Genomic DNA, 23,830 nt, shown 5'->3' with positions numbered 1-23,830 from the left:
TTACCTATCGACGAAAAAAGATTAATAAAAAAATAATAAAAGTTCTTCTAAAGTGGCTAAATTAATTAATAAATAATACTCGCAATATTTTTTTTTTTTATGAATAACTATAAAAATATTAAACATCTAAGATTAAGCTAGAAAGTAGAAACTTGGGGGGGCTGTTTGTTAATGTGTTTTGCACAATTCTTTTTGTTGTTTAAATAATATAAAACGTACTTCTGTAACACTTTTTTACCGATATGTATTTCTATAAAACTTAAATAACATTACTTAAAATCTCTTACCAAATAGGGCATGAGACCTTTAATAGTTTAGATTGTCCATGTTTTTATTAAAAAAATTCTAATTTTTTCATTGATTTTTTTCTTTTATATTTTTTTTATAGATTTTTTTTTTAATGTAGTCTAAGTTGTTTGCTGAAATTTTAGTCTAATAGATTTTATTTAATTTTTTAAGAAAACTATTCTACGTCTTACTAATAACCCAATTTCATTTTATGTTAGCATGGTTAATCGATCTGTTACTGTTGTCCTTGACTTAAATATCATGAATAGTTTAAAAATTCTCGTATCAACACTTTTTTTGCATACCAATCTAACCCACCTTTAACACTCTTCTTTATCTCTTTTGTAAAGCATTCGCCTATTGTTAGGGCAGTGAACAATATATTGCTCAATATTCAAGTAATTCCTCACCAGTAGTCTTGTTGTTCCTTTCTTATCTCTTTTTTCCTTTAATTTGTTTTTCAGGTTTTTTTTTTTTTTTTTTTTTTTTCCCCTCAAAGGCATAGTGGAACAATTTCTCAGTACCTATTCTAGAAAGTGAACCAGGGCTTGCTTCCATACGCTTGAGATTGATGTTCAAGAAAGGTTGGGATGCCTGTTAAAGATAAATCATCATTGATTCTTTGTCAAAATGGCCATGCAAGAAATCATCATTGATTCTTTGTCAAAATGACCAAGCAAAGCAAGAATTGGATACCTTTCCTTTCTGATGCTTTAAGTTAAGGCATTTACACTACATATAATAACACCCACTTGCTTGTTTTCCATCACCCTTTTGATTCTTCCTTAATTACACTTAAAAATTGGATCACGGTGCTCTGCAATTGTTGGCTACAGTCTCTCTGTTGTAACCTGCTAAATTTCTCTGCAGTACACTTCTTTGCTTTGTATCGGAGGAGGAGGAGGTAAGTACCACAAACTTTTCCTTTTGGTGTTTCTTGAACATTTTTCCACTGCAATTTACTCCTAAATTATTCTAAGTTAATTTTCTATTTATTTTGTTGTTTAGTTATTACTTTATATTAGCTATTAGTTATTAGTTTACAGAAAGAACATGTGAGAGAGGGAGAGAGAGAGAGGGATTTTTTTTTTTTTTTCCCCAAAAAAGCTATATAAAATTAAGAAGGGTGAAAATGTAAGTACAAGCTTAAAACAAATTAAATATTCAATCTCTTGTGGGTAACGATGGCAATGGATAATTTCACCCATAAATGCGACACAATTTTTGTAGATTAATTTCCAGTTTTGATGAGTTTATATCAAAGTGGGGTTAACCTAGTTTAATACGGTTAATAAATAGGTCAATTTCATGTTGACCTCTTTAACTTGTAATGAACCCAAAATTATCAGGCTCATTATTTGTCTCAAGACGAGTTAATCCATTTTAACATATATCAATGAAACTCATATAAATTCATTATATTTTTGTCCATCATAAGTTTGAATTTTTACTACTTATAATGTTAATCGTTCATCAATCCCTTGAGTTCCTCGCCCTTTTTTTTATTAAAAAAATCCAAAATAAAGGAAAAATTATCATGTTCATTGTATTTTGGAATTTATTTGTTTCTAATTGCTAATGCTTTAATTGGCCCAGATTTAACCCATTTTATATATAAAAAAAAAGGGGTTAAATCTTCCTTCCTCACATTCATCTTCCTTTTTAGACATGTGCCCAATATAGGTATCTTTCAATAATAATAATAATAATTCAAATTACACTATATAAGTTTAGGTCAATTTTCATTTTCGATTTTTAATTTCGGGGCGTCAATTATCCAAAAAGATTACATTTATTGCAATTCTGTCCATAGTTATCAAAACCGAATTAAGGAATATTAACCCAATTGAAAGAGTGGTTCATTAGTACAACGAATGATTTAATGGTTGGATGGTAGGTTTAATAATAATAATTAATTATGCTATATAATTATTAAAATTAACTAAAATAAAGTAAAATTAGCTAATCAAATTTTTAGTGAATGTTTGGATTAGGATGAAATGCATGTTTTGTGTTTTATTTTTTATTTTTTATTTTTTTTTTCCTGCACGCGTTTCTGCTTTAGGGGACAAGAGCACTGTTTATGTACTGTTGAGTACTGTTTATGCACTGTTTAGCATTGTTCACAAGTTAAAAAATATTAAAAATAAGTCTCACAATACTATTCACATATTTAAAAATTATTTTGCTACAGTGTTTTTAATTTTCAATTTCAGCAAAAACAAATTGTATCCAAATGGATCCTTAGTTTCATTTGTTAAATCCAAGACCATACCAAAATAGATAATAATAAAAAAAATATCATTTTTTTTTAGTAGGAAATGCAGTAACAATTCACTCTTGCATAGGGAGCGACAACGTGTAAAAAGCTAAGCCTTTTTTCTTTTTCTTTTTCCTTTTTTTTTTTCTTTTTTTTTTTTTTTTTTTTTTTTTTTTGAGAAAGTGTAAAAGCTAAGTAGTTGTTAGGTTTGAGTAATGGACCAAAAAACCCCAAGCCAAAAGTGGCTTTTTTTTTTTTTTTTTTTGAGAATCAAAAAAGTGGCTTTATTTGTGTCAAAAGTGTGATAGCTTTGTCACCAAATTGATTTTCCAAGTTGAGGTCTTTTGACTGCTGGTCAAAAAATTTGGGTTCTTGTTTACCTTCAGTTTTTAATTAGATATTTTCTTTTGTTTTAAACTTTTAAAGAAAAATTGTCACATTACTACTAACTAAACTTTGGAGATTTAAACTCGTTATCGCATTATTCTATCTCATAGAAACTAACTAGAAAATATATTGAAGAAAAGTCAAACCCTTTATAACTTGATTTTTATGGTTTTTCACGAGTCAATATTGTAGACTTAATAGACTACTTAAACAGTACTGTAGGGGAACAATTTGGTGGCCCAGTCCTTGTTGTTCAAGTCTTGGTCCAAAAAGTCCAACACAATGAATTCTTGTAGAATATGGGTCTAAGAACTAGGTTTAAGTAAGTTAAACAGATTACTGCATGGGTTGAGAGAATATATGAACAAGAAACAAAGTCATTACATTTCAGAATCTCCCAAAAGGATCAGGATAAAACCTGAAGAAAGAAAAAAGAAAAGAAAGAAAAATGACTATTGCATATGAAGAGGTCCTGCTGCATTACTTTGTATCTGGAAATTAGGTTTTATCCTGATCCTTCAGGGAGATTTTGAAACGTAATGACTTTGTTTCTTGTTCATATATTCTCTCAACCCATGCAAATCCGTTTAACTTACTTAAACCTAGTTCTTAAACCTATACTCTACAAGAATTCATTGTGTTGGACTTTTTGGACCAAGACTTGAACAACAAGGACTAGGCCACCAAATTGTTCCCCTACAAGTACAATACTTCATATCATCTATATATATATATATATATATATAAAACCGAAACCTCTGACTTCTCAACAATTTTTCACACCAGCACTACTTAAATAAAATATTTAAAAAAAAGAAGAAGATATAAACCGACATATAGGCTCTAGCAGTGGTTTAAGTATAACACAAAACCTAATCCTATTTTAATACGTATTCTCACACACGCACATATATATAGTCCTCAGGATCCCAACGTAGTTCATCAACTCCATACTTTTTAAGAATTCCTATCTTTTCTAAATTTTCTTTGTGCCAAGTGTGGTACTAGGGTTTGAAGATGATGAAAGTCAAAGAAAAAGTTTAGCGACTCTTTGCAAATCTACGAATGAAGAGCAAGAAAAACCTATATGTGGGTGAAAAGCATAAACTATATGTGATTCCTAACCAATACTTGTCTTCTATAATGTTTCAAGCATTACTCTGTCAACTTAAGGAGGAGGAGAAGATCGAGGTTAGGAACAAAGAGGCAATCACGTTGCCTTACTCTACATGGTTGTTTGAGTCGATACTACAACTCAAATTTGGGTTTAGAGTTTACACTCTTTTAGTGAAACTAATGCTGAAATAATTGATTATATAATTTTTATTTATTTTTAATAATTGATTATAGAAGAGTATTCTTATTGCTTATTTTTGGTGTTCGTTAAAGACTCACAGTTGACATAGTATATAGCTATGAAATACTTAATCGTGCTTTGTAGTCACAATTAAGTGAGATGATGTGCAATAAGTGTTAAATTTGCAGTTTGTTTTATCGCAATTGTGTTTACACTGTGTTTGGGGTTTCTATTCTTTTTGTTTCCCTATCTTTTCCATATACCAAGATTATGGCTTCTCTGATTTTTGGAAAACAATTTTTGGTTATTTTAATGGTTAACAACTTAAAATGTGTGCGCGCGCGCACACACACACACACACACACACATATATATATATATATATATATATTATGAGATGTTGGTGGTTAATACTATAATTTAGGAACCAAGAGTAATATTCTTTTTTAGTATTTGAAGCATTCGCTCCAACTGGTGAGGCTTTGTTAATGTCACTTTGTCTTGAATCTTCAAGGTTGTTGTGTGTAAAACTATAAGTATGTAATTTTTATTTTTTGATGGTCTTATATATATATGAATTTTTATTTTATTTTTGTTCAGGTCGGTTTATAAAGCAAGAGTTGAAGTGAATCATCTTCGTCGATAAGACAAAATACAAGGAGGGTGGAAAGTCATGTTCATGATTAAACATTCAAGGTACGAATTATATGATTCATGGGCAATTTAAAATTCAATTTGATGATGGATTTTCAATTTTAGAATTTTGCATGTGTTGCAAATCTATATTTAAAGTGAGAAAATTTTACATAGAATGATTTTTAGAATGATGATTAATTTTATATGGTTAAAATGAATCCTTGTATATAGAAGTTTGATAAATTCCTTTGTTTTAATGGCTGCTTAAAATGGTTTAATTGTTCTGTTACGTCGTTGACCATTGCTACAAAGTACAAACATATACAAAATAAACAGTTTTAGATCTAAAATTATTTGCTAACCAGTAATGTTGGCCTGTTATAGTTTATTATTTGCATATGTGTAGAGTATAAATATAGTAATTGTCATTGTATATTTAAAACTTTTATGATTGACCACTTACAGTATGGTTTTCATGTTAAATTATGTATGAACCCGGTACAAACAATCATAATGTTCATCCACATGTCTCTTATATTTTAACTTCTTTGAGCTCACGTAAAATATGAGTATCATCTAATATTCTAGATTATAGAGTATAAGAAATATATTTATTAAATAAAAAATGATATATTTGCCTATCATGATTTGTATAGAGGAAGCATTCATTTATTACATTTTTTTTTCATCTACATATTTTGCAGTAATTGTTTACAATTGTTTAATTTTTCTTTAATGCTTGATTATATTTCAAATGTAATTATACTTTTGTAGCATGCTTAAAGTAAATATATATAATTTTTGAAAAACTATCCTGTGCATTGCACGGGTTAACGACTAGTTCTGTCTAATGTCAAAGAACATGGTTATTTTGATCTAATTAGTAGTCCGGTACCTATTATTAAGACTGATTCTATCATTTCATTTAAAAGCCTATATCTAACCTTTAAAAATATTTTCTTTTAAAAAAGTAATAAAAAATACCAATATTTATTTTAAGTAAAAAAAAAAATTGAGATTCAAGAGAAAAAAAATACAAAAATACAAATTACACCCTCTTTAACTAAAATTCAAATTAGGCCACTAATCTCACTTTTATTCAATTCACTTATCTAGCTTTTAACTCTATTTTAACTTAATACTTCCATCTACTCTGCTAGCTATGTCGCCATTAAATAGTTCTATACTAGTCTTTTTGAAATTTTTATATTTAAAAAAGTTTTAAAGAATATTTGTGCTGGAAAAAAAAAATTAAATTGAGAGAATTACAAATAAAAAAAATCTCGCAACTTTCACAGTAACCAAACAAAAAATAATAATAAACGAAGTCCTCCAAATTCCTTTTATGAAAAATCGATCATCTTTAAACTTTCAATCCACAACTCAAAATCATTTGAGTAACACAAATAAATAAATAAAGATCTCACGACCCAGGTGAAATCGGAGAGAGATCCCATTGCGACCCACACCGGACAGCTCGCAACTCTGTCTAGTTCGTCAAATAGGTAATCGTTCTTTCAAGGTGGGATTGAGAAGATGGTGTGGAATCTCTGATCTAGGAGCGAACAAAATAGTCTGACTTGTTTAACCAATAGCCACAACATGTTCTAGTGAAGCGAATGGGCAGCCCAATACCATTTCTTTTGCAAATTTGGTGCTTCGGCATCATGCTAGAAGGTCCTTCATTTCATTCCCCAAAAAAAATAAAAAAAATAAAAAAATAAAATTTTGCATACATATTACCTTTATAACTTTATATTGGAAGTGGACGTTGATAAATCCACCATTACACTATATTTTTTGTTATATCCTTAATACTTGTAAAAATTGAAAAATTAAATAACAATAACTATGTCATCAATCAAATATCTAAATTTCAAGTTTTTGTAATCTTTAGGAGTGGCAATTCGTGTTTGCAAGTTAGGTTTGTGTTGTGTCGAGCCATGAGTATTCGGCTATATGAGTTGACCCAAACCCGACCTATTTAGTAAACATGTCAGGAATCTTCAACCCGAACACAACCTGTTTATTAAACAGGTCAACCCGACCCAACACATTTAACTCGTTTAATTAACAAGTCATGTAAAGGTCAATGCAAATGACCCATTTAATAATCTAATTGATGAATAGGTCATATTAAATCTATATAGTTTTTCTCAATCCCCATATATCTAAAATTAAAATACAATTGCAACTATAAATATAGTAATAAACATATAAAAACAACCATTAATTAAGAAATAATATCAAAATAACTAATAATTTTATAAGCTAAACGAGTCAAACGGGTTCGCATATTGAACACGAACACAACCTGTTTATTAAACGAGTTAGCCGTGTCAACCCGAATATGACCTGAATCCGTTTAGCCTCAACCCATAACCTGTTTATAAACGGGTTAGTCATGTTGGGTTTGTGGGTCGTGTTAGATTTTGCCACCCCTAGTAATCTTAAATTATTCATAAAAATAAGTTTATTGCTTAAATATTAAATAATATCCAATTTGATCCAGATTTGACATGCATATTAAGAGCATAAATAACATATAATCCAATAATTAAAATTTTGAAATATGTAGCCATGTTAAATTTTAGTGGGAGTTTATAGCCATTGCCTACAAACTATTATGTAGGCAAAATTTGTCGTTTAAATTATTTTAGTAACATTTGAATTTTGTGATTGTTTGACATGAATTACAAAAATAAAAAATAAAAATATTGGCTTAATATTTTAAATATTTCATTATTGGAGTAAATTTCTTTATTCTTTTTAACATGCAAGTCAAATTTCATATTAATCATATATGATTTAATATTGAATTCATAAAATCATGTTTTGTGTATAGTTTTTAAATGCAAAAAACCTTGAAATTTAAATATTTTATAATGAAATAGTTATTGATTTTTTATTATCCTGAAATCCGGTAAGCATGGACAATATAAGAAGTATATGCAATTCAATGATAGATTTTTCAAAACACACATCTAATAGGCATTTATTAGCATAAAAATTAGGTATAATATATCATGTTCCCAAATTGAATTCCATTAGGAATTTAACCTAATTCCTAGAACCTAAGGATTTTCACTATGTCATGCAAGGAGAAATATATAAAGGTGGTAGTATGATTTTCAATGCATCAAACCTTAATTATGAAGTAAAGTAATAGTATAGATATCCCCAAACAAAGAATCTAAAATGGGCCCAAGCCTCTACTCCTTGGACTAAGTCTCACAAAATCTTCTATTTAAAACCAAAACACTTTCAAGTCGAGTTAGGTCACAAGCCGAACCAAACACAAAACCAAGCTCCACATAACTCAATAAATTCAAATACTTGGTTGCATTGATCGATAAAATACAAATAGAGTACTTTTTTTTCTTAAAACAATTAAATTTAAAACAACCAAATGTTTGCATTCAATTGGAGAACCTAGTGTATGCACCTAACTAAGGCATTATACCTAAGTTTTATCCAAAATATTAAGTGATGTAACATTATCAAAAGTTACATCAATTTTAACTTGAAGCCTAACATCTATAAAAAGGTATTTGCATCCTATAAAAATAAAAAAATTAAACAAATTTATAATGGATAGGAGGGGATTTAATTATTACACTCTCCTTTTTACGAATAATGCTAGAACCACATAAAATAGCACAATTTTTGTAACTACTCATCACGTGGCAAGTTGTTTAGAGTTGTGACAAATGATGTACCATTTCATGTGGTCCTAGCATTACTCCCTTAAATTTACTGCCACACATCCACGGATCCACCTGCCTCTTCAATCATGTGTCTGGTGTAGGTATCTTTCAATGATAATAAAAGACTAAAATCCAAATTACACTGTATAAGTTTAGGTCAATTTTCATTTTTGACATTTAATTTTTTTTTTCTTTTTTTGAGTTATCCATAAAGTTTACATTCATTGTAATTTGGTTCTTCCGTTTAAAAGCCTAAACCTATTAAAAATATAAATAACTTCTGAAAAATATTAAGAAAAAAAAATCCTGATATTCATCAAAAGAAAAAAAAATCATCACCTAATAAAAATCACTACGCATTGTCAAGAAAGATCACCGTGAACCACCACGCGGTCCACACCCAATACTACACACAACCCCTCAAATTAGAATTAGTCAAAATTAGCCAATTAGGGAATGTTCAAATAGCATTACACTCAGTGCCGAAGCCACTTGAGGGCTGAGGGGGGGGGGGGGGCCTTGGTGATCCCAAAATTTTTGAAAAAAATTAAAAAAAAATTTGGGAAATATCCTAAATAATTTGAAAATTTTTAAATAACCTTGTCATTTTGCCCCCATATATGATAATATACATATTTTAGAAAGTCTAAAAATAAACATAATTTTCATTTAAATAAAATACAATCCATAAATACATATGTCAACAAATTACAATAATTAAACTTTCAGCATCTTTAAAATGAACATATAGGTATTTTAACAATTAACTCAACAAATAAAAGGGAAAAAAATTCTAATTTTCATCACAACACATCTAAGGCTTACTTGTACCACAGCAGCAGAAAAATTGAAAAGTCGGAAGCTTTGTTGATGTGCCGCACCACCTAGCCCCCCATACAGTTGCAGAAACATTTTGCCTCACACAGGTGACTCTCTCTCTCTGTCTCCGTTGGCAACTTGGCACTTGCCTTCTTTTTTTTCTTTTTCTTTTTTCCTTTTCAGTTCTTTCCATTTTCCTCCCATTGATGCTGTTGTAGTTTGTTTACAATATAAAAAGTAAAAGTTTTGTACTGTGTGACTAAACTAGACAAGAAAGGGTAAAATATTGAAACTTCTGTGGGCCCTTCATCCCCGGACTATGCAGTGCTTTTTTTCCCTAGCTAACCGGCTGATCCCTTGTTTTTAACTCTTTCCCAGGTACTTTGCATTTGCTTTCTTTTGATTTTTTTACTTTACTTTTCATTTGCTTTCTTTTTTTATATTCTTTATAATATATTATTTATTATTATAATAATTAATATATAATATACCTAATGGCATTATAAATTATAAATGTACTTGATTAGTTGATTAAAATATACAGTGTATACTACTATATTAACATTTCATAGTTGATTAAAGATATTAAATCGTTTTGTCAATCTTGTCTCATGATTGTTTAATTTTAATTAAATACACTTTTGTTTAGAGCACATATTGTACATTACTATTTTACATTTCATACACAAATATATATATATGGCGTCCCAAAGATAAATCTCTGGCTCCGCCATAGATTACACCGAAAAATTAGAATTTGGTAAAATGACTAATATTAATTAGTTTTAAACAGGAAAAAAAAAAAATCGAAAAAATTAATCACGTAAAGCTCACTGGAAAGCTTAAAAAATAAATCCTCTGAGCACAAGGACGCTTTGTTACCAATGATTAAGCAAAAATAAAATAAAAATCTAGAAAAATAAAAACAATTAATATTCACACTCCTATCTATTTCGGTGATTGGCAAATGCTTAAACCTGAATTGGGATGAATGAAAACTTTTGACATAAAAAATAAAGAGAAAAAAAGAAAAAGAAAAGAAGAAGTAAAGCCTGCGTAGGGATGATGCTAGTATTTTTGTTGTACACCCAACTTTTTTGTTCACAAAATTCTAAATGCACGTAGCACCAACTTACTTATCACAAGTTTATTGGATTAAAGAACACCATTCTAAAAACTTCGGTGATAATTGCAGCGCTAAAACTGTCTAATCAGTAGGTCCACTTCAGTGCAACCATCACTTCTGACTTGGTTTTGCATAAATGGAAGTCATAATACTTAAAATTTCGTCTTTTTGGTTTTGAATAAATGAAAGTTAGATCTTTAAATTTCTTCTTTTTTTACAGAGAATCCAGAAGAATAAAGCAAAGAAATGGATGTTGTTTCAGTTATAGTAACCATAGGAGGATACTTTGTGGACCCAATCAAAAAGCATTGTGGCTATCTGTTTCAGTACAATAGCAACATCAAGAATCTTGAAGATCGAATTGGGAACCTTCGTGCCATGATAGATGGGGTGCAATTAAAAATTGACGCAGCAAAAAGGAACGGACAGGTAATCTTACCTGTGGTTGAGAGGTGGGTAGAAAAGGCACGCAACATCCTTGATGAAGATGCCGAAGCAAATAAGAAGGGCTTAGATGGTTGGCGTCCACGTTATTCCTTGAGTAGGAAAGCTAAGAAGAAGACTCTGGAAATTGATGTACTACTAAACGATGGACAATTTAGTGAAGTGTCCTCTCCTCCACCTTCGCTGGGAGTAGGATCTTCATCCATAGAAGGTATTATGGATTTTGAGTCAAGAACAAAAATGAGGAGAGAAGTTTTAGAGGCACTAAGAGCTGACGAGGTCAATATGATTGCCATATGCGGTATGGGGGGGATAGGGAAAACAACAATGGCAAAAGAGGTAGCGAAAAGAGCAAAAGATGATAAGTTATTTGATGAAGTTGTGATGGTGGTGGTGTCCCAGAATCAAGACTTGAGAAAGATTCAAGTTCAAATTGCGGAGATGCTAGGTCTGCAACTCGTTGAAGAGAATCCACTTGTGAGAGCAGAACGATTAAATAATAGGCTATCAATGGATAGTAAGAGTGTTCTTGTAATATTGGATGACGTGTGGGATGCACTTGATTTAGAGGCTGTTGGAATTCCTTGTGGAGGTGAACACAATAGATGCAAAATCTTGTTGACATCACGAAGTGAAGAAGCCTGCACTCAGATGAAAACTCAGAAGATTTTTCCAATCAAAGTTTTATTTGAAGAAGAAGCATGGAATCTTTTCAGGAGGATGGCAGGTAATTGTATCGATACTCCCAATCTACACCCAATAGCAAAAGAGGTTGCAGAGGAATGTGGAGGTCTACCTGTTGCTATTGTAACTGTTGGAAGAGCTCTAGAAAACAAAAGCGAGTTTGAGTGGAGTGCTGCACTTCAACAGCTTAAAAATGCTATCCCAAAAAATATTCCCGGTCTTGATTCAAAGGTGTATTCCAGCATAGAGCTTAGTTATGGTTACTTAAAAAGTGATGAAGCCAAGTCATGCTTTTTGTTATGTTGTTTATTTCCGGAAGATTATGATATTCTCATTGAACTTTTAGTGAGGTATGGGGTGGGACAAAGGTTGTTTGCAAAGATTGATACTGTTGCAGAAGCAAGAAATAGAGTCCATGCAATAGTTAAGAATCTCAAAAGATCATTTCTACTGTTGGATAGTGAGGTAGGAGAACAATTTGTGAAAATGCATGATGTTGTACGGGATGTTGCAATATCAATTGCAGAAAATCAAGGTTTTCTTGTACGATGTAATGAAAATATGGAAGAATGGCCAGAGAAAGATTCATGCGAGCGTTCTACTGCAATTTCACTTGTAACCGTAGAATTGAAAAGGCATCCCGATGGCTTGGAGTGTCCTAAACTTGAGCTTTTGCAGCTAGCATTTGAGATTGACACTTTGCAAACGCTCCCACCCAATCTATTTAAAGGGATGAAAGGTTTAAAGGTTTTGTCTCTGTTTGGTATGTCCTTTCCATCATTACCACAATCAATCAATGTCCTTCAAAACCTTCGGACCCTGCAATTTGTTAATTGTGAGATAACAGATGCATCAGCAATTGGAGAACTTAGGAAGCTAGAAATTCTTAGCTTTTTGGGTTCTAAAATCAAGGAGCTGCCAGGAGAAATGAGAAATCTTAGTTATCTAAAGTTCTTAGAATTTACAGAATGCAATGATCTTGAGCGAATTCCACCTAATCTCCTATCAAGTTTATCTCACCTAGAAGAGTTTTACATGGTAAGAGCATATGTGAAGTGGAAACCCATGGAAGAGGAAGAAGAGTACCAGGAAGAAGAGAACAAGGAAGAGGAAGAAAAGAAAAAGGGAGCAAACGCAAGCCTTACTGAAATCATGTCTTTGTCCTATTTGGTGGCTTTAAAAATCCAAATACCAAATATTAAGGTCTTGCCAAAAGACTTGGCCTTCAAAAATGAAACAATAAAGTTTCAAATATTTTCAGGTGATAATGAGGTAATTGATGTGGATAATTTCGAGGACTATTATCATCATTTATTTAAAAATAGTTTGGGACTTGCAAGTTGTGACGTAAGTGATATTGCGAAGAGTCAGATGCTTCTTCAACTTTTCAAGAAATCTGAAATTTTAAAGTTGAAAGAAATAAAAGGTTTAAAAAACATTGTGTATGAGTTAGACAAAGAGGGTTTTCAATGCTTGAAGGTTCTAGAAGTTGGTGATAGCAATGATGTAGAATATGTAATGGATGCCACATCAGATCAGAATCCTCATGTTGCCTTCCCTATCCTGGAGTCATTGAAAGTGTTTCAATTGAATAATTTAAAAGAGATATATCATAGCCAATTCCCAAAGAGGTCCTTTAATAGTGCTTGTTTTGGCAACCTCAAATCTCTCTGTCTAGAAGAGTGCCAACATTTGAAAAATGTATTTTCATTGTCCATAGCGAGAGGTTTGGTTCAACTCCAAAAGTTAGAAATAGGTAATTGTGATGACATGGAAGAATGTTTTCACAAGGAAGGAAAAGATGAGAAGGCACTAAATGATAAGATTATGTTTCCGCAATTAACGTCTATAGAGCTGGGCTCTCTACCAAGACTCATTGGCTTTTGTATAGGCGTGGGTCCCGTTGAGCTTGTCCAACCATCCTTGAATCAAGAGGTATGTATGATTCTCTTTCTCTCTCTGTAAAATATTTTATGTTTATGTTTATCAAATTGATTTATCAATTTTTTAACATTTTGTTCTAGCCTGGATTTGATGCTAATAAAACTAAAAAAGTTGAACGCTGGTGCTAATAATAATTTGATGGATTCATCAGGTTGGAAGGATCAACACTGATGAAGTGACCAATCTTGAAAAGCACAAGACGACAGACATTCAACAACATACTGGCCCCTTTCCTAAATCAACACCCATTATCTCTCATAAACTCTTCTCATCCAACACCATCTTGTGGCCACCGAGTTTAGAAAATCTTGATTTGAGGAAAGCTAATTCACTAGAAGTGGTTTTTGATCTTGAAGGACTGAAGGTAGACGAAGATCACCAAAGAATCACAATACTTGCTCAGTTGAAAACTTTAGAGGTACAAGATTTATCTAAGTTGACATACGTGTGGAAGAATGTTCCACTAGGAATTCAAGGCTTTCAAAACCTAACATCCATTGAAGTAAGTGAATGTCATCGTCTAAGATATTTATTCCCAACTTCTATTGCAAAACTGCTTGTGCAACTTCAAAGCATTGAGATAGAAGAATGTGACGCAATTGAAAACATTGTTCAAAGAGATGGAGAAGGAGAGGGAGAGGCAACGGATATCATCCTATTCCCTAGAGTTAGTTCCTTGAAACTACGAAAGCTGCCAAATATGATGAGTTTCTGTATCAAAGCTTATTCTTTTGAATGGTCATCTATTAAGAAGATTTATTTGAGAGATTGTCCCAAATTGAAAATAATTGGTTCAAAAATTCAGAGCCTAAGAAAGTCGAAGAAAATCAATAGGGAATTGGATTCAAGACCCAATGAGCAAGAACTTTGCTCCCTTGGTTTTCTTTGGCGATGCCTTGAGTGTGTACCATGTGGCAAAAATTATGGTTTGATGGCTGTGTCAAACCAAGGCACTATCAATAAATCCCAAAGAAGCTACTCTATGAAGAAAGAGGTACGTACAAGTTCTAGATCTATGCACTTATCCTGGTGGACTATGGTCACCAATTGTCATAAAGATATCCAATCAATCAATTTTTGGCCGTAATCTTAATGTATTCAACAGAGTCAAATAAAAAAAAAGACATTGATTGCTTTTCTATTTATTAGTCATCCACTAATCTGTTTATACTTTATACCATCTTTTTCTATAAAAAAAATACAAATAATAATTGAAAAGAAATTATTATTTTACTTGTTTATCAGTTCTTGATTTTTTGTAGGGTACTTTGAGTAAGCCGAAGGATTCAAAAGTTAGTGATAGCGACAACCCCCCAGAGATATGGTCTTTTTTTCCATCTCATATAATTGAGTGCCTAAAGAATCTAAAATCGATTGAATTGATTAATGTCCCTTCACTGGAAGTTTTATTTCAACTTGAGGAACTAAATGTTGAGGAAAATCACATGGCACCAGTACTTGATCAGTTAAGGAAATTGATTCTATATGGGTTAGATAATCTGATGCACATATGGAAGAAGGGTCCAGAAAGGATCTTGGGCTTTGGAAATATGAGAATTTTAAAAGTTGAGAAATGCAATAGTCTAACATATTTGTTCTCACCATCCATAGCAAAATTGCTTGTCATGTTAGAGGAAATTGAAGTTACTTGTTGTGAAAAAATTGAAGAAATCCTTGCAAAAGCAGAAGAAGAAGAGGAAGAAAAGGATATTCTGTTCCACAAAGTGAACTCAATATTGCTCAGTGACTTACCAAATCTGAAGTGCTTTTGCATTGAAGCCAATGCTTTAAAGTGGCCATCGCTGAAGGAAATAACGGTAATTGGTTGTCGTAGTTTAAGCACGTTTATTCCATCTAATCTAAACACACCTAAGCTAGAGGGAGTATTCGATGAAGAAGAAGCCTTTCCATGGGAAAAAGAAAGAACGTGTCATTGGAAGGGAGAGCTGAATGCCACCATAGAGCACATCTTCAAAGGAAAGGTATGGCACATTCTCACCACAATTATCTCACTAATGGGTGAATTTTAACTCTTTTGTATAAACCATCGCACTATATAATTTGCAAATACTTTAAGCCTTTATTAATTAGTAGAAAAATTAGACCCCAGTTTTATTAAAAAGAAAAAATAAATAAAGGAAGGCAAAACACAATTTACACTTACGATCAAATATAGTAGCAACAATCATTTTTCCAATAGCAAATATTATGATTACTTAAATCACATATATATTTTATTCATATAGGAAAAGCAAACGAATCATGAGACACAGCAAGAAGAGCAAATTGAAACTATTGAGAAGGATATGTGATGCTGGGTAAGACATACAGTAGGTGAGCACGTTACATTTTCTTAAGAACTATTTCATGGTCAACAATCATCTACAATTTGGTAGAATTAGAAATCACACATTGTTTAGAAAGATCACTTTTTCTTTTCTTTTATTTAAGAAAGAAAGATGCTAATTAGAAGTAGAACTAGTTGTATTATGTAGGCTTAATGATAAAGTGATTCTATATATGATTCAATTGCAATGATTTTCAAAATCTAGGTATGTGGCTTTCTTTTGATCTACTACAATATAATATACTAATACATTGATTTCCTAACCAATGTTTTCATAACTCAATGCATTGGTGGTGTTGTGGTGCACATTAACTAAGACTCAAATAAGAATCACAACGAAACACAATATAAGTTGTCTGCAAGCAAGCTCCTGACCATCCACTCAATCAAAAATTATTCAGTTGCCCTTATGTTTATACTTATTACCTACTAAAATCTCTTAACCATCCTCAGCACACTTACACACACACACACACACACACACACACACACACACAAAAAAAGACAATCACCATGCAACTTGACTCTAATTATCAAGTTATTGGACAAATGAAACCAATCTATTTACCATACTCAGTTGGCATTCAAAAAAAAGTATTTAATGAACAATGAGTCCAATGCATCTTGTTCGAAATAAAGACATATATATTGTTAATTAGTAGACAATTACTTGTGCACTAACTTCTTGTGAGCTAACAGTTTTCATTCTCATGTTTTGGCTTCTCTGAGACCTTTATCCCCTTTTTCAGAGTATTTTAATGATAGTTCTATAAAATATAAAAAATCATATTTGGTATAACATAATATTGTTAATTTTGCTCTAATTTTATACTTATATCATAAGAACAAAACATCACATTCTAGAAATTAAGTTAAAATCTTTAAAAGAGTATACTAATCAAATCATTATAGTTTAAGCTTCCCTTTTCCTCATCATATATAGAAGTATAAAAGTGATGAAAAGAGTCTCATTTAACTCACTGTAAATCTAATTTCTCAATTACATTTATACAACAGGTTATATCAACTACATGATGTTCAACCTCAAGTTAGTAAGAGAATATGACGCTGGGATATATGAAGAAGGAAGCAGATTCACAAAACTTATAAGAAGAACATCTAAAGCTATGCTCATTCCCAACAGGGCATTATATTGTTTTCTTTTTGTGCCTTTTATTGTTTTCTTTTTGTTATATAACTAGCCGGATCTATCTTATACTATTTGTATATGTATTCTGAGAGCACCATTGTGTGATAATACTCTTGTTGTTTTTGTCTATGTTCAATCTTTTATCCATAAGACTCCAGATTTGAAAAACTTGTGTGTTTATTAGCTCTACGTATGCTCAAGTAAATACACTCATACTTATACTAGTTTATCTTCTTGATAATGTGATAGTTACTAAGTTTCTTTGAACTAAAAACAAGTTGTATTCAATAGGATCAATATTTTACATTCCTCTCTTTTCTTTTTTCTGTCATGCCCAGGGACAGAGCCACTGTTGGACTAGGGGGGCAATGAACCCCCCCAATTTTTAAAAAAAAAAAAATATTATTGTGTACTAATTTTAGTAATTTTATTTTATAAAATTACATTTTACTCCCCTTTAGACAATATCATTAATTCTTTTAAGAGTAATGTTATACTCACAAATTTTTTTATAAACTGTTTTAATAGCAAATTTTTATTAGTTCGTATATGGACCCACTACTCATATCAATTTTTTACCTACTAATAACCATTTATTATCTCAACGATTTATAAAAAGTTTGTAACTCTAACATTTTCCACATTTTAGTGACCATAAAAAAAATTATAGATTTAAAATCTAAAACAAAATAAACAAGCCAAAAAAAAAAAAAAAAAACTCAATAACAAAAATTACTAATAGTAAAACTAAAAAAATTAAGTTCAATCAACCAATTTTATCCAAAATAAACAATCATATCCTTTAAAAATTCTAAACAAAAATAACTCTGTTCTTACCCCAAAAAAAAAAAAAAAACACTCAACAGTTAAGTAATAGCAGAGTCAGAAGTTAAAACCGCCACGCACAACCAATAGTAAAATCAACCCCCCCCCCCCCCAACTCAGTTCTGGCTCCATCCCTGGTTATGCCTTTCATATATTTCCATGCCCAGACTTTTAGGCTCTTTTTTTCTTCTTTTTTTGACACACTGAAAATAGTATTATTGAGGATTTACATACAAGTCCTTTTTTCTTCTCTAACTAAGCTATTGTACATTTATGCCAGAGTAAAAAACCAACAGAATGTGGTTATAAGTTGTAACATAAGCTATTGTACATTTCTTTATACAGGAAAGCATTAAATCAATTTGATGAAACCCAACTATAGCCAAACTTCCCAGCACATTTCAGCTTACAAAAATGACTTTCCACTAAAGCCAAACGATACAAACAACCTACGAAATTATCATTGCCAATAAAATTGTGCACAGCAACATATTTACATGTTGAATATGAATAAAGAAAATCCAAACACCAAAAAATAAAAGGAACTCCTTCACCAATATATAATCTGATTCTGGTATACAAATCGATTACTGTAACCTACATTACAAATACTATCCTATTTTCCTTCCTGGTTCTATTAAACAGCTAACATAATCAGATTATTGGATCTATAGTTTAAACATAAGAAATGAGAATAACCAACCTAGGTAAACATATGTGACACTAGAAGTGCAGATGGAGACAATATCAACAACAAAGAGATCTGCAACTTTCAATTTGATGATCAATGTGACTAATGCATGACAACCCAATCCCAAATGAATTTCGGGTTAAAGATCGACAGCAAATCCACTGAATGGTGAATCATATGACTGATCCTTTATGAACTCTATGCTTAATGATCATTTGATAGGATGGGTTGAGTCAGTCTTCAAAAGAACTTCATCAGGACAATTTTGTGCTTCTCATTCCCGTGGCCGCGCAAGCCAGAGGGAACTGAGGGCTTGAAGACGAGAGAAATAGTCACTTATTGCAAGAAGCGCACGAGCTGATTGCCTGGTTGTCAATATACGGTGCATTTGTTGCAGTGTTTGTTGATGCAAATTATCAGCCTGGTAATTTTCAAAAAGGGAAAGAAGCCAAAGTTAGGTACAAGTTGCATCAAAACTAGCACTAAGCCTTTTAAATGTTTGATTTGCTTCACCTAGCAAGAGGACAGATTTTGCAGAATTTAAAAATAACAATAATAATAATAATAATAATAATAGGAAGTTAATGAAAAGTAATCAGACTCTTTTCTTTTTTGCAGACAAACACACACCCCCCCTCCCACATAAAAATTCCCAAGAAAGATTAAATGCATAATGCTTTGAAGAACATATACAAATACAACATTTACATGAAAGATTTGGTTTAGTCCTCATGTTCCAAATACCTGAAAACATACCAAAGTATTCAATCATTCAGAAAAGTGCAGAGATCTGGGAACACTAATCCTAATGCTATGGAAACACAAAGTGGCTAATTATGGACAAGGAACATAAATTAAAATTTTATAATTGTGCGAGGCTTACATTCCTCAAAACAATTAGACTTACAGATTTCCTACTATTTTACTGAAAATATCAAAGTAGTTAAAGCATTTTAAAGCAATGCCAAGAAGCAATTTTCCACCATATGTAAGGATTATCCTACCACTGCAAATCTAGCTTGTTTTAAGATTGAGTTTCATTTCATCATCTTTCCTTCCTAGCAATGAGTGCATGAACCATACTGCGAAAAAAGTAAGTGGGATCAAACCATAATAGAAAATTACCTGGCGAAGGAAACCCTCAAGTGTTCCAAGCTTTCCCATGGTCATGGCCATTTGACCCATATAGTTTGCCACATTCCCAGATGATCCTGATGGACCAGGTGAGCCATTGGCCAATGTCTCAGCCAGGGATTGTTGCAATGCCTCCATGCCTTGTGACACAGCATCTTCAGCCTGCTGGGATGACTGTTGCAAGTTGTAGATGCCTACCAATTGTTGCTCAGTTAAAGGCTTCAATTGATTTACAAGAAGCTGCACCATTGGCAATTCAGTCAAAAAAAAGTTACAAAATGAATTTTAAAAAATAAAGTAAAAATAAGTGCTGCCAAGATAGAAACAAGGTGTTAAATATTTTAATTTTGACACGTTAAAACAGAATGTCCCAAAAGTGCTTTTTTTTTTGGGTCACATCATCTACAATACATCCTTTCCGAAAATGCATGATGAAGATGAAAGACAATGTTGAAGTCAGAATGGCAAAATGATAAGAAAATCAGAAGAGTTACTAGAAACATAAGAAAGTGGATAATATAGTCCTTACTTCCATGTTGAATATCTTGAACATGCACATATAAACCCATGTAGGTTTCCATGTCGCCAAGTTAACACAATCAAGGAAAAACAAAATGGGCGGAGCCAAAAAAAAGGTATCTGTAGACAGATGACGTCAGCTAGGGGGGTCGGCTTCCTCAACAGAGTTCCAGTGCTCCCTAGCTCATACAATAGTTCTTTGAACCAGAGACAGAGAAACAGAGAGAGCAATGTTTGATTTGCTTGTTAATAAATAGGAGTCTAAAAAAGGCCCATTAAAGGCTATGCCACTTGAATTGAAGCCCATTAGGCCGCAAATCACGCTGTTGGACTAGTGAGTAGTTATTAAGGTCCATGCCCATAATATAAAAGCTTGGGACACTTTTTGAGATCCGGTGTTACGTTCCATGCTCTTATTGAGATCCGGTATTCCATTTAGAATATAAAAGCTTGGGACACTTTTTTAATTTTACAACAATTTTATATGCTCTTACTTCACATGTTTTTTAATATAATTTTTTGTTTTAATGTAATCTAAGTATAGGTGTTGTGACCCATTCGGTTTTGTGATTTAGAATAAAAATTACCTTCATAGGTTCATTACGGTACTTTTTTTTTTTTTTTTTTTTAAGTATAATCAAAAATATATATTTTATAATGAGGTTGATGCTTGACTTTTCAATAAAGGTAAAGTTTCAAGTTTTATAATGAGTAAATTATTCTTTTTAGTTTTAAAAAACTTTCTCAAATCCTATTTGTCTACTCTACAATCCAAAAACATCGAAAGACATATCTAAAAATTTAATAAAACTTAACAAATATTAATTGGACCGATTTGGAAAACAATTTGTTATTAATAATCTATTGAGATTATTTTCTTTAATTGTAGAAATTGCAAATTCATCCACCCAAAAAGATTATCAAATAAATCATTATTAGCAAAATCTCATAATTAAGTTTCTATACATACATATATATATATATATACATCGTTATAAAATAATAATAATAATCAAAAAAAAAATTCAATTGTAAAAACTAAAAGTTAAAATATATCACTCATACAATTATTTTTGTTTGATTGACATTTATTTTTTTTCTACATTAGTGGCACTATTGAGTACTTCTAATACAACTATTAAGAGTATTTTCTCTACAAAAACTACAAATTTGTCCACCTAAAAGAATTAAAAAATAAACAAAACTTAGTTATGTCTCATAGTTTATCATCTAAATGGATAACTAAAAAAATCAAATTCTAATTTGCAAAACAACTAATTATTAACCCAAATCAAATCAAACCAATGGGATAAAAAAAAAAAATTCTGATCAGGAATTAGAATACCAAAACACCTAAATATGCATAAAAGTCTATACAAATTTATGGGAAAATAAACAAATGTGACGTGACAATTAAATCAATAATAACAAAAAGAACTGTTAGTGGAAAAAAAAAGTGGTTGAAACATTAAGAAAATTCATTAAAAGATAAACAAAATGAGAGAGAGAGAGAGAGAGAGAGAGAGAGAGAGAGAGAGAGAGAGAGAGAGAGAGAGAGAGAGAGAGAACCTTTTTTTTTTTTTTTTTTTTTTTTTTTTTTTTTTTTGTGTGGACAACTTGGAGGGAACATGGGAGGAGGTGGATATAAAGTAATAAGAAATTTATAAGAAATTTAAGATGGAAAATGAAGGGTGAAAGTAGATGAAAGATTGAACAAAGTGAAACGGTAGAATTTAAGAAAATTTAAATGAGAAAATTTAAAAATTTATAAAGCAAATCAAAAAATATTTAAGAAGACAATGATTGGAGGAGATGAAATATTGAACTAAGAAAACAATGGTTAAAGAAGATGAAAAGTTGAACAAAGTAAAAATTGCTAAAATAAATAAATAAACAAAACAAAAAATAAGAAAGGATGCCAAAGATGTGGTGCAAAACTGCACAGGATGAATTTGTAAAGACAAAGTTAAATGTAAAGTTAACTACCCAAGATGAATATGTAAAATTAATAATTTATTTATAAATTTTTTGAAAAAGAATTAGGAATATAAAATAAATATTAAAAAGAATGATTATATGGTTTATAATGTGGTGGATGAGGTGGCACAATATGAGTTTAGCAACAATAAATATTGTACTTTACCTTATATATATATATATATATATATAGACACACACTTTAGCAACAATATTCTAAATTATTTGTGGAACTATATTTTTCTAAAAAGTGTTGTGTTATGACCCTACTATATATGATTATATATGAAAAGCGCATCATGTTTAATATTTTCATATAGGGAAGTGCATGAATATTTGGCATGAAAAAGACAAGAAATAGTTTTAAGGACTTTGAGAATATTGTTGATATTTGGTTATTGAAATATTTTATGAAACTACTTGAAAGTAAACTGTGTATTTTAAATGCATTTAATTTATGAGCTTTTGATGTGGGTTTGCCATTGTGCTATGATATTGGTGATTACCTCATCTTTGTGATGTATGATTATCTTGTCTTTGTGATGACAAACCAGGTTGGAGGCTCCCACTTTGCATGACACGAGGAAATTCTTGAGTGTGTGGGTGAGGCTGTTGTCCATAGGACCAAAAGACTACATGCAAATAGGGTACTGTGTGATGCATCATTCCCTGCTACCCATGGGGTGAAAAGGTAAATCCTTGAGTGTTTGGATTCTAACCTGTTTGTGGCGGTATGTCTTGGTGACATTTCCATCTTTGTAGCACCTTGTCATGTGACCTTAGGTGAGGTTCCTAGTTTTAAAATAATATTGGATGTTTTTCTAGCTCACAGTGAATAATATGCATTTTCATATTTATTTTGGGAAGCTTGGTGCTACATTATTTCTTTCACTCTTGTCATATTGTTAATGAAATTGATTTTGCAGAAATTGAACGGAAATTCTCAAATTATAGTCAAATTATAGCATGTTTTGTAAAATGTTCATTATCATGAAACTTGCATTTCCCCCATCCCATTAATTATGCTACTTACTGGGCTTTAGTTCATCTCACCCTCTATTTTAACACTCCACTTTATATACAACCAACATCAAAAGTTTTAATTTAACACTCAACACATTAAAATAATATAAACAGCACAATAAAATAATATATCCAACATAATAAATAACAATCACAACCATCAACACATTAAAATACTATTTTTCTAACACCACACATTAAAATTTAAAAAAAAAAAAATTTTAGCAGCTTACTATATAGCTGATACTCAAATCTTTTGGGAGAAGCCTCCAGAGGGCTGGATGAAGCTAAATTCTGATGGGTGCGCTGCTGGTAGTCCGAGTCTTGCTGGCTGTGGTGGTGTAGTGCGAGATAGCCATGGGAATTGGATCACTGGGTTTTCAAGGCACATAGGGATCACTAACAGCTTTGTGGCTGAGCTTTGGGGTTTAAGGGACGGGTTATTGTTGTGCAGCAATTTGAATATTCCTGCTCTCATAGTCGAAATGGATGCCAAATCCATAGTGGATATATTCTGCAGAAATGGTTACGTTAATGATGTGATTTCTCCTCTCTTGGATGACTGCAGAATG

At 31.4% G+C, this 23,830-nt stretch overlaps 3 protein-coding genes across 3 annotated transcripts; 2 read left to right on the top strand and 1 right to left on the bottom strand.

Moving 5' to 3' along the window:
* Positions 1 to 9,431: 9,431 nt before the first annotated feature.
* On the top strand, positions 9,432 to 13,408 carry LOC115951553 (disease resistance protein At4g27190-like). The gene is made up of 4 exons (XM_031068735.1): positions 9,432 to 9,501; positions 9,663 to 9,772; positions 10,741 to 13,279; positions 13,369 to 13,408. Exons 3-4 carry the CDS (start codon positions 10,767 to 10,769, stop codon positions 13,406 to 13,408), a joined length of 2,553 nt encoding a protein of 850 aa, XP_030924595.1. The 5' UTR covers positions 9,432 to 9,501; positions 9,663 to 9,772; positions 10,741 to 10,766.
* LOC115954257 lies at positions 13,321 to 17,234 on the top strand. The gene is made up of 5 exons (XM_031072170.1): positions 13,321 to 13,583; positions 13,744 to 14,586; positions 14,855 to 15,574; positions 15,839 to 15,926; positions 16,957 to 17,234. Exons 1-4 carry the CDS (start codon positions 13,419 to 13,421, stop codon positions 15,902 to 15,904), a joined length of 1,794 nt encoding a protein of 597 aa, XP_030928030.1. The 5' UTR covers positions 13,321 to 13,418; the 3' UTR covers positions 15,905 to 15,926; positions 16,957 to 17,234.
* Positions 17,235 to 18,471: 1,237 nt separating this feature from the next.
* LOC115951552 (TGACG-sequence-specific DNA-binding protein TGA-2.1-like) lies at positions 18,472 to 23,008 on the bottom strand. The gene is made up of 3 exons (XM_031068734.1): positions 22,955 to 23,008; positions 19,731 to 19,979; positions 18,472 to 19,026 (listed from the first exon to the last, which is right to left on the bottom strand). Exons 1-3 carry the CDS (start codon positions 23,006 to 23,008, stop codon positions 18,880 to 18,882), a joined length of 450 nt encoding a protein of 149 aa, XP_030924594.1. The 3' UTR covers positions 18,472 to 18,879.
* Between the last annotated feature and the right edge of the window lie 822 nt (positions 23,009 to 23,830).

Source organism: Quercus lobata, chromosome 7, assembly GCF_001633185.2.
Source record: "Quercus lobata isolate SW786 chromosome 7, ValleyOak3.0 Primary Assembly, whole genome shotgun sequence".
NCBI lineage: Eukaryota > Viridiplantae > Streptophyta > Magnoliopsida > Fagales > Fagaceae > Quercus > Quercus lobata.
This window is presented reverse-complemented; position numbering and strand designations above follow the sequence as displayed.

Coding starts and splice junctions, on each gene's coding strand:
- LOC115951552 (XM_031068734.1), bottom strand. CDS start 23,008: ATGACAAGGTGCTACAAAGATGGAAATGTCACCAAGACATACCGCCAC. Junction 19,980..22,954: donor AGACATACCGCCACAAACAG/GTTAGAATCCAA, acceptor CCAATGGTGCAG/CTTCTTGTAAATCAATTGAA. Junction 19,027..19,730: donor TTGAGGGTTTCCTTCGCCAG/GTAATTTTCTAT, acceptor GAAAATTACCAG/GCTGATAATTTGCATCAACA.
- LOC115954257 (XM_031072170.1), top strand. CDS start 13,419: ATGGAAGAATGTTTTCACAAGGAAGGAAAAGATGAGAAGGCACTAAAT. Junction 13,584..13,743: donor AACCATCCTTGAATCAAGAG/GTATGTATGATT, acceptor TGGATTCATCAG/GTTGGAAGGATCAACACTGA. Junction 15,575..15,838: donor AGCACATCTTCAAAGGAAAG/GTATGGCACATT, acceptor TTATTCATATAG/GAAAAGCAAACGAATCATGA.
- LOC115951553 (XM_031068735.1), top strand. CDS start 10,767: ATGGATGTTGTTTCAGTTATAGTAACCATAGGAGGATACTTTGTGGAC. Junction 13,280..13,368: donor CATAGCCAATTCCCAAAGAG/GTCCTTTAATAG, acceptor CATTGTCCATAG/CGAGAGGTTTGGTTCAACTC.